Source organism: Trachemys scripta, chromosome 16 (assembly GCF_013100865.1).
Source record: "Trachemys scripta elegans isolate TJP31775 chromosome 16, CAS_Tse_1.0, whole genome shotgun sequence".
Lineage (NCBI taxonomy): Eukaryota > Metazoa > Chordata > Testudines > Emydidae > Trachemys > Trachemys scripta.
The window spans coordinates 12,842,731-12,853,240 of NC_048313.1; the positions used below are offsets into that span (position 1 = coordinate 12,842,731).

A 10,510-nucleotide genomic window follows, 5' to 3' on the forward strand; every position below is an offset into this window, starting at 1 on the left:
AAGGGCTAAGGGGGGGCAGATCCCTGCACCCCCCCCACTCCCCGGCATGTGAGAGGGTCTGGCTGTCAGTGATGGGCCCGGCGGCGTGGGGGGAGCAGGGGCCTCGAGCTGCGGCTCAGAGACGGCTGGCTGAGCAGGGCAGGTTGGCAGCGCCAGGCAGTGTCTTGTCTGGGGCAGGGCCGCCTGCGCCCCAAACAGCAGCCCCCCCACCCCCCACCCAGGGGCGGAGACCCACCACCGGGGCAGCAGCTGCAGGGGGCTCAGAAACGGAGATGGCGGAGGTGGGGGGAGGCATGTGCAAGAGAGATGGAGGCGTGTGCATGGAGCGTGTGCGCACGTGAGGCCAGCTCTGCAGAGACTGGACCCACCCAGCTGCCCCTGCCCCCGGGGAGGCGTCTGGCTGGGCTGGGCGGGGCAGGAGCAGGGCTGAAGTCCTGTGGGGGAGGGGTCCCATTCACCAAAGCCCCCCAGAGCAGCCCCCCTCCTCCCCAGGCTCCATCCATGTTGTGGTGCCCTGTGTGTGTAACCCGGCATGAGGCCCCCAGCCCGGCTCCTGGGCACGGACCCAGCCCCCAGGCAGGGGAAGGAGCCAACACCCTGCCAGCCATGCAGGGAGTTTAAACACGGCTGAGGCAAGCTGCTCTCTGTGGAGCTGGGGAGACGGGGGCAGGACCGCTGGGTTCTCCACCCTCCCCACCGCTCTGGAAGGGGAGCGGGGTCTAGTGGTTATGGAGGGGTGGGGCCAGGAGCCCTGGGTTCTGTTGACAGCTCTGGGAGGGAAGTGGGGTGTGGTGGTTAGGGAGCAGGTGGGGGGGGCCAGGACTCCTGGGTTCTATTTGCAGGTCCCTGGGGCAGTGGGGTGCGGTGGTTAGAGGGGGATAGGGAGTGTCAGGACTCCTGGGATCTCTTTGCAGGTCGGTGGGGCAGTGGGGTGTGGTGGTTAGAGGGGGGGTACCAGGACTCCTGGGATCTCTTTGCAGGTCGGTGGGGCAGTGGGGTGTGGTGGTTAGAGGGGGGTACCAGGACTCCTGGGTTCTCTTTGCAGGCCGGTAGGGCAGTGGGGTGTGGTGGTTAGAGGGGGAGGGGGGTGCCAGGACTCCTGGGTTCTCTTTGCAGGTCCCTGGGGCAGTGGTTAGAGGGGCAGGGGGGAGCCAGGCCCCCGGGGTCTATTCCCACCTGTCAGGTCCCTGCGCCCCAGGCCTCCCCCTTCGCTCCCCCGGGACAATAGCTGACCCCCCCTCCAGCGCACGGCGGGGGGGGGGGGGCGGCTGGGCTCCCGGGGTCTGGCCGGCGGCCGAGGGGGGCGGAGCCTGCCCCCCCCGGGGCGCTATAAAGCGGCAGCCCGGAGCCGGCGGCTCTTTCCATCGCCAGCCGCGGAGCCGCGCCAGGATCCGGATCGGGGCCGCAGCCATGAGCGCCCGGGCCACCTCGTACCGCCGCGCCTTCGGGCCGCCGCCGCTGCTCTCGCCGGGCTCCTACTCCTCCACCTCCGCCTCGTCCCGCCTGGCCGCCGCGCGCCTGCTGGGCTCGCCGCGCTCCGCGCAGTACGCGCGCAGCCCGCTGCGCGCCGCGCAACCGGCCCGCCTGGCCCCGGGCGCCGAGCGGCTGGACTGGGCGCTGGCCGAGGCGCTGAACCGCGAGTTCCTGGCCACCCGCGGCAACGAGAAGGCGGAGCTGCAGGAGCTCAACGACCGCTTCGCCAGCTTCATCGAGAAGGTGCGCGCCCTGGAGACGCACAACGCGGCGCTGCGCGCCCAGCTGGACCAGGCGCAGGCCCGCGAGCCCGTGCGCGCCGCCGACCTGTGTCAGGACGAGCTGCGGGACCTGCGGCGCCAGCTGGAGCTGCTGGGCCAGGAGCGCGACCGCGCGCAGGTGGAGCGGGACAACCTGGCCGAGGACCTGGCCGCGCTCAAGCAGAGGTGCCGGGGAGTGGGGCGGGGGCGCAGGGGGGATGGAGGCTGCATGAGAAGGGCTATAGGGAGTGGGGGGTGGTTTATAGGGGAGGGGGTACAGGGGAGATGGGGCTGTATGGGAGGGAATGGGGCACAGGGGAATGGGGTGCGGGTTATACAGGAGGGGATGTGGGGGGTTATGGGGAGGGGGAAGAGGGGCTGTAGGGGTGTGGGTGGGAGTGGGGCACAGGGATGGGCGAGACGGATGCAGGGGGGCTGGATGGGGAGTGGGTGATGGAGGAAGGGTTACAGGTGAACTGGGGCAGGGATCTAGGGGGCTGTGTCAGCAGAACTGGGAGGTGCCGGGAGGTAGGTGGGGATGGCAGGGCGGGGCGCTGAGTGCAGTACTGTGAGAAGGGAATGGGGTGTAGGGTGGGGTCTCTGCTGAGCTCCTCCCCCGTACTCTTTTTTGGGGGGGGGAGTTCGCTGGCTGAGGAGATGGGGGTGTGTGGGGGGGGGGTGACGGGCTGCAGTAGAAAGAGGGGGCATGGTTTGGGGTGGAGGGGTGATGCTTGGGGGGACAAGGTACTAGCAGGTTGTGTGGAATACGGGGGTTGCTTGAGGGCGCCGGGAAGGGGCCATGGGGCGCACGGGGGGTGGGAGGGGCAGCAGCCAGCGTTGGCTCTGCTTGGCCGATGTTCAGGGCAGACTCGGGGGGGGGGCCCCCGTGCACGCAGAGCAGCTCCGAGGGCCAGCGGGCTGTGGGGGGCGCAGGGTGAGGTTCGGGGGCTGAGCTGGGGCGGGAGAAGGGAAATGGGGAAGGGTGGTGGGTGGGTAGGAGGGACTGGGGGGAAGGGAGGTGCAGGGCTGGGAGTATTAGAGAGCAACTGAGGCAGTGGTGGGTGGGGCCATAGGTGCTGGAAATAAGGGGATCTGACCTAGGCGTGAAATGGCTCTCAGCCCCCCTCTTTCCCCCACTATACAAATTGTTCCAGCCCCCCTGGGTGGGGCTGACCACCTCCCGTATACTGTGTGCCTATGACCTGGAGGGGACCCTGTCTGCCTTGGGGGAGGGGATATCCCAGCAGTCCCTGGGGCGGGGGGAGGTCTGCAGTCTGGGCCCCCCAGAGCAGCGTCTGGCCAAGCCCCAGCACAGGGTGGAGTCGGCACAGCCTGAACTACAGCAGCATGGGTGGGGGTGGAGGGGGCGAGGGGCCCTGCTGCCCCTCTGGGCCCGTGGGGTGGGGTGGGGTGGGGTGGGGATGCTGCAGGTTGGGCGTCCCCTACCCATATGGGCCCTGCAGTCATCTGCAGGGCGGGGCCGCTGGCCCCCTGCTGGAGAAGCTGGGGTTAGGGGGCTTCACAGCTGCTGCTCCAGAATGCCGAGTGCCCCCCCCCGCAGCTGGGAAACCCCCAGCCCCACCGTGATGGGGGGCTGTCTTTATCCTCCAGGGGGGAGGCTATGGGGGGCTGTTCACAGTGCAGGATTCCCTCCCCGGCACTGCCCCACCCTCCTCCAATACACCCCAGGGCCCATACCCCTGGTTTGGGTGGGGGGTGGACCAGCTCGGAGTCCCGCTCCCCCAGCTCCGTTCAGGGACTGAATTTGGCCATCCCAGGAAGGGGTGGGGGCAGAGAGGCCCCTCTGATTGCTGGCGGTGTTGGGGGCAGGTAGCATTCGGGGTGGGGAGGACGTGGTCGGGGGAGGCTCACGGGGTGTTCAGGGAGCGGGCCCAGTGTGTGCATGGGGGGTGCTGGCATGGGGGGGTGGGCATGGCAGGGGCTGGAGGGAGCTGCGTGTGGGTGTGTCCTGCCTATGTCTGACCCTTTTACTGTGCCCCCCCCCCCTGCCCCAGGCTGGAGGAGGAGATACACAGGCGTGAGGATGCAGAGAACAACCTGGTGCTGTTCCGGAAGGTGAGTGTGTGTTTGGGGGGGGTGAGGGGCTCTGGGGTGTGTTCTCCTGCCCCCCTCTTCTGTGCACACACATCCTGGCATGCACTCTTGTTCACGTGCTTGTGCACATGTGTCTTTGATCACATACACTTTTGCACACTCGTGTACAAACGTGTCCTTGCAAGTACACTGCACCCCTGTGCACAAGCCCTGGAATCGATGGGCTCTCGTCATTTAAAGGCACCGTACCAGCCCCATGCACCGGGGGGGGGGGGAGACACACGTGGAGCCGAGCGCCCGACGTCTCCTTGTCCAGGCCGCGTGTGCAAATGCGTGTGATCCAGAGCCCAGCAGTGCGGAGACCTGACCCCAGCTCTTAGGAGCCCCGAGCTGCCAGGGACTGTAGGAGTGGGGAGGGGGGGCTGTGATAGGATCTTCACCTGCCCCAGTGCACACTGCACGCGTGCTCCTCCCTGTCCTGTCGTGCAGACCAGTGGGCACGTGCTCCCAGGGACATCATCCATGTGATGGGGTCCACATGCTTAGTGCATACTCCCAGGCATGTACGCCTCCACGGATACACATGCATCGGGAGAGACATGTATGGCCCACGAGTGCTCACACAGGCATTTGCATGCAGACATCCATGTGCAAAAACAGCCCCTCAGGGTGTGTGCCCACACGTGCATAGTCACAGAATATAAAACCTGACCACACCGTGTCCCCATGCACTCCGTGCAAAGAGAGGGACAGGGCGGGGACTGGACTGCCCTCTGCGTGCCCCACACCCCACCGTGGGCCTGTCCCTGGCACTCGGCCCCCTGCCTCCCCCCTCCACAGGATGTGGACGACGCCACCCTCTCACGCCTGGAGCTGGAACGCAAGATCGAGTCGCTGATGGACGAGATCGAGTTCCTGAAGAAGCTGCACGAGGAGGTAGGGGCAGGGTGGGGGGCCCAAGGAGAGGGACAGGAGGGGGGTGGGAGGGGATTTGGGGGTGGCTTGGTCCCGTGGGGGAAGGAGAGGGCCGCAATGGCTCAGGTGACACATTGATGTGGGACCACTGACCGCTCCGCCCCACTCCCCTCCCCTGCTGGCCCAGGGAGACCCCAGCTGGGTGGGTGGGGTGGGGGGGGGGGGGGGCCCCCCGTGGGCCAAGGTCCCTTTCCGCCTTCTCGGGGTGAAGAGCAGAACCGCAGACGCAGCGCCCCACCCTCCACCACGCTGGGGCGGGCACGGGGGGGGGGGGGGGGGGGCACAGACAGGCTCACAATTAAACTTCTGGGTGCAGCTGGGGCCCCACATGAGGCAGATTTCAGGACGTCTCACGGTCTCTCTTGTCCCTGTGCGTGTGGTTGGCGTGTCTGTGCGTGGGGTTGACGTGTGCAGGAGCTGCGTGACCTGCAGGTGAGCGTTCAAAGCCAGCAGGTGCAGGTGGAGATGGAGACGGTCAAGCCAGACCTGACGGCCGCGCTGCGCGACATCCGCACCCAGTACGAGAGCATCGCGGTGAAGAACCTGCAGGAGTCCGAGGAGTGGTACAAGTCCAAGGTACTGGCCCCAGTCGTGGCCCTGGGGTGGAGGCGCCCCATATGCTCTCCGTGCTGGGGGAGCCAGGGGGGAGCAATGGGGCACGGCTGCTCCTGCTGGGGGGGAGGGGGAACAACCTCACCTGCAGGGAGCTCCCCCTGCACCTCGCTGGGATAGCATTTCGGGGGGTCCTAAGACTCCCTCCCTCCCTCTCCCAGTTTGCTGACCTGTCGGACGCGGCCAACCGGAACCACGAGGCGCTGCGCCAGGCCAAGCAGGAGATGAACGAGTCCCGGAGGCAGATCCAGAGCCTAACCTGCGAGGTGGACGGGCTGAAGGGAACCGTGAGTACTGTTCGGTGGGGGGGGGACCCCAGCACCCCCTAGCTCTGCTCTGAGGGAAGAGCGCCCCCCAGTGGAGCTCTCTGCAGCAACTGGTTATACTCCCTGTGCCTGAGCAGGGAATCGCAGCCCTGCCGCTTTCTGCAGCAGGCTCCCCCCAACAGCAGCAGTGGGGGAGGTCCAGGCTGGATATTGGGAAACACTATGTCACTAGGAGGGTGGTGAAGCACTGGAATGGGTTCCCTAGGGAGGTGGTGGAATCTCCATCCTTAGAGGTGTTTAAGGCCTGGCTTGACAAAGCCCTGGCTGGGATGATTTAGTTGGGATTGGCCCTGCTTTGAGCAGGGGGTTGGACGAGATACCCCCTGAGGTCCCTTCCCACCCTGAGATTCTATGAACAGTGGGGAGCAGCTCCCCCAGGATGCGATGTAGGGGGGGCGGGGAGAGACCGGACCCCTTTGGACCAGGAGTCCGACCCCTGCCCTCCCCTCTCCCCGTGGCCAGAATGAGGCTCTGCTGCGCCAGATGCGGCAGCTGGAGGACCAGTACGGGGTGGAGGTCGGCAGCTACCAGGACACGGTGGGGCGGCTGGAGCAGGAGATTCAGCACCTGAAGGAGGAGATGGCGCGGCACCTGCGGGAGTACCAGGACCTGCTCAACGTTAAGATGGCGCTGGACATCGAAATCGCCACTTACCGCAAGCTGCTGGAGGGCGAGGAGAACAGGTGGGTGCAGCTCCGGGGAGCCCGGCTGGCAAGCGCCATGGGGGGGTGGCTCTGTCACAAGGGAGGGGGCTGTTCCCCTTTGTCCCCCAGGGGGCCGGGTGGGCTGAGGGATAAGCAGGGGCCTTCTGCTACTCATTGTGCTGTTTGCCCCCTCCCCCAGGATCACAATCCCCATCCACTCGCTGGCCTCCCTCAGCATGAAAACGTCGGGTAAGTGTGCAGCCCCAGCCACGTGGGGGTGTCTCTGTCCCTGCCCCCCCAGGAGTCTCCGCCCCTCCCCGGCCAGGTTTTTGGGGGCTCCCCGCATCCCTCCCGGGGTGCCTGGGGCATCGCTGGCCTCTGCCAATCACGCAGGGTCAGCTGTGTCCAGCTGGTCTTGCTGGGGACCCTGGGCAAGAACTCTGCCGTTGCTAAGCGGTATTGTTAGGGGCAGCGCCTGCCCATTGGGGGATCTTCCCCAGTCCTGGTGCACACTTAGCCCAGGCTTGGAGGCCTCACCCTGGGGGCAGGGGGTCAGCGGCTGCAGCCCCTTCCCCTCTCATGGCCTCCCTGCACCCCCCTGCCCAGTGCCCGAGCCGGAGCAGACCATGGAGAGCCACACCAGGAAAATGGTTTTGATCAAAACCATTGAGACCCGGAATGGAGAGGTGAGTCTCCCCCGTCGGGGCAGGGAGCTGTCAGGATGGAATGTGCCAAGCCGGGGGTATCGGGGGGGGGGGGTGTTGGGGGAGGAGGTCAGGGCATGCCCAGGCCTGTGAAGAGGTTCCCTGGGGGTTCAGCTGTCAATCAAATCCCAGCATTACAGGCACATGCAAGGAGAAGTAGCAGTGTCCAGCGGTTAGAGCAGGGAGACAGGACTCCTGGGTTCTATGACCAGCTGTGGGTGGAGTGAGCTAGTGGTTGGAGCAGGGCATGGGACCTAGGACTCCTGGGTTCTGTTCCTAGCTCTGCCTCTCTTGGGGTAATTGATTCCCCTCTCTGTGCTGGGGATACTGCCGGGGCAGGGGGCTCCAAGATCCTCGGGGGCAGGGGGCGTAGCCGGGCACTGGGGCTGAGGGGACGGCGGGGTGGGGTCTAATCCTGTGGTCTCTGTTCCATCCCCCACGTGGCAGGTGGTGACTGAGTCGAGGAAGGAGCAGAGAAGCGAGCTGGACAAGTGATCCTGGCGCCAGGCCTCTGCCCTGGACCCAGGCGATGGCGTGAAACTGACATGCAGAAGCCACTGCGAGACCCCCTGCTGCAGCCCCCCCACCCGCTCCCAGCCACACTGGCCTTATGACTACTGATACCTCTGCCAGCCCTGCCGCACTGCCTAGTCCTCCCAGCCCGCCTGCCCTCATAGGGCACCCGGCGGGGCGAGCACAGCCAGACCCGCTCACAGCCCAGGGCAGGGGCTCACCCAGGGAAAGGAACGAGGGGGCCCTGCCTCCTGCTCCCCCATCCCTTTGCCCCCTCATCACATGCAATTTCCTCTGTCCCTCCCCTGGCTTGTGCCCTTGGATCTGACCTGGTTGCTTTTCCTGCCCCAGCCCTGCCTTTGGGGGGACTGACCTTCCCAGACTACATGTACTGAGCTGGTAAAGAAGGACCCTGGCTCCCCCTCCGGCCACTGCCCGTGCTGTGCCCATGCAAACGCCGAGACCCGTCACCAGCTCCAGTCCTGCTGCCCAGTCCCGCCATGGTTCCCGCTTGACCCAGTTTGATACCAAAGAGGAGTTTGCTGCTGAAGCGGATTCCAGAGAGGATCTGTCCTGGTTCCGCTATCAATCCTGAACTCCGCAGGGATGTTACCTCCCACCAGCTGTCCCCAGGGCTACACGGTTCCTGCTGAGAGGACTAGGTCAGTGCTGTACCAGAGATGCCTGGTTCTGATTGCTGATACCGCTGTCTGACACGGTGTCTGTTCCCAGCCCCCAATTCTGACACGGATCAGTCCAGAAGCTGCATTTTAGTACAGAAGACACCCATGGCTGGGACTGTTTACCACTGTTGAATTTCTAGCCCCAGGGCACTCAACCCAGATTCCTGCTCCCAGGTTAAATCCCACTACAAATGGCTGATGTTGAAGCAGTTCCTAGTCCGGCTACTGACTCTTCCCAATGCTGCTGAATCTCCATCTCAATTCTCATTCGTGCTGCTAGGAGCAGCTGGGAGTGATCCCTTGCCTAAGACTCTGGCCGTTTTTAACACGTGGTACTGATGCCTGCTGTTTGCTCCTGGCACTGATTTCTGCTTTGACCCCAAATCCCAGCACTGACAGGGATAAGTGTGTCAGGTGCTGCACAACAGTGCTGAGTGAGACAAGGTGGGGGAGCTAATGCCTGTTATGGGACCAACTTCTGTGGATGAAAGACGACAGCAGTTGGTCCAAGAAAAGAGATTAGCTCTTCCACCTCGTGTCTTTAGTATCCTGGGCCCACTCTGGCCACAACCCCGCAACGGGCAATACTGACTGTCCAGTACAGTCCCTGAGAGTGAATCCTTCCCTAAGGAGCCCTGCTGGGGTGTGGAGTCTCATTTTGATACGGATCCCTGCCTGCCTGGTAACACGGGTGCCTCTCTGGGATTTCAGACATGTTTTTAGCTCTCCTGCCCTGATCTGGGAGAGTTTCTTCTTGCCATTTTCAGCGCTGGCTCTAATACTTGAACAGATGCATGGAACAATGTTTCCTGCTGCCAAAAGGTGCTGCTATCCCATCTCAGTAGCGATTCCTGAGCCCAATACCTGCTGCTGACACCAAGCCCTGCTGTGCTTTTCCGCTTCTGCTCCTCTGAGTGAGTCCCGAAGCCTAGTCCTGAGCCTGGCTGCGGCTAAATCTGCAGTCCCAAAATGCTTTCCCCCACTGCCCTCCTCACGTCTGTGCTCTGGCCGCCTGGCTGCAGACACTGTGCCTGACTCTCAGATTCCCCTCCCTTGCCCCAGCCCTGCCTTCGTTAACCAGTGGGCTGGGGTAGGGACCCCTCACCCTGCTGCAATGAGACACGCTGGAGGCTCTGAGTAGCTGCAGGCTAGTTGCGTTGGTGCTCCCTGAACGACGACTTGCCCAGCACTCGGCCATGGTGTTGACCATGCCCCGTCTTGCTTTACTGGCCACTAAAGATCATAGTGAGGAATCGCTTGTGTCTGCTTCTAGTCTGTGCCTCCTTGTCCTAGTGTCTGGTATCTCCACCCACCAGTGGAGGGGAAGAAAGGGGGGAGAGGCCTCAACTTTGACCCCTTCAGGCAGTGCCCACTAAGGGGCCCCTGTCTGAGGTGAGCTGGCAGCTCTTAGCCCTAGAGGGCAAGTGGTGCCATCCCAAAATAACCTCACCCCACTTTGACCTAGCAGACCTCCTCTGTTGGCAGCCACTGGGGGGAGGCCAAGCTCCCTGCCTGTGCCTTGCAGAAAGTCCCTTTAGGGCAGCATGCGGCATGGTGGTGGCAGTGGGTGAGGGGGAGCTTGCCCATGCTGTCTGCTGTGGGGGTGGCGAGAGGCTGGATTCAGACTAGGGCCCCACAGGCATTGACCCCATGAGCACTAGTGCCTGTTCACCCTTTTCACTGCGGCTCTCGGCCCTGGCCAGCTCCCCGCTTCCCGGGAGGGGGTGGCCTGTAGGAATCCAGGCGGACAGCGGGGTAAGCTGTGGGTATGCTGCGCAGCGTGAGCCAGGCGCACAGGGGGTGATCTGTGGGCACAGCCGTGCTGAGGGGGTGTCCTCAGGGCTGTGTGAAGCTGTGCCTGGTTGGCAAGACCTCATACCATGGTATGACCTGGCACTGTGGCACAACGCTGCCGTCTGACCTGGTGGAGCTAGCCTAGGGGAGACCACACAGCAGGATGGGCACCTGCAGGTGACCCCAGCCAGTGAGAACCATGGGGAGTGTCTGTGGCATGGGCCTGGCCCGTGTCCCTCTGGTGTGACCCAGAGCCGGGACCTGGCCCCATGTGACCCCTTGGCGTGAGCTGGAGCCGGGGCCCGGCCCCATGTGACCCCTTGGCGTGACCTGGAGCCGGGGCCTGGCCCCATGTGACCCCTTAGTGTGAGCTGGAGCTGGGGCCTGGCCCCATGTGACCCCTTGGTGTGACCTGGCCCCTGTGACCCCTAGGCGTGAGCTGGAGCCGGGGCCCGGCCCCTGTGACCCCTT

General features: G+C 64.5%; 1 protein-coding gene across 1 annotated transcript; it reads left to right on the forward strand.

The window, feature by feature from the left end:
- Nucleotides 1–1,383: 1,383 nt before the first annotated feature.
- On the forward strand, nt 1,384–9,498 carry PRPH (peripherin). The gene is made up of 9 exons (XM_034792893.1): nt 1,384–1,919; nt 3,749–3,809; nt 4,629–4,724; nt 5,178–5,339; nt 5,537–5,662; nt 6,164–6,384; nt 6,545–6,594; nt 6,952–7,031; nt 7,497–9,498. The coding sequence occupies exons 1-9, from the start codon at nt 1,411–1,413 to the stop codon at nt 7,542–7,544; spliced, it is 1,353 nt and encodes a 450-aa protein (XP_034648784.1). The 5' UTR covers nt 1,384–1,410; the 3' UTR covers nt 7,545–9,498.
- The last annotated feature ends 1,012 nt before the right edge of the window (nt 9,499–10,510 follow it).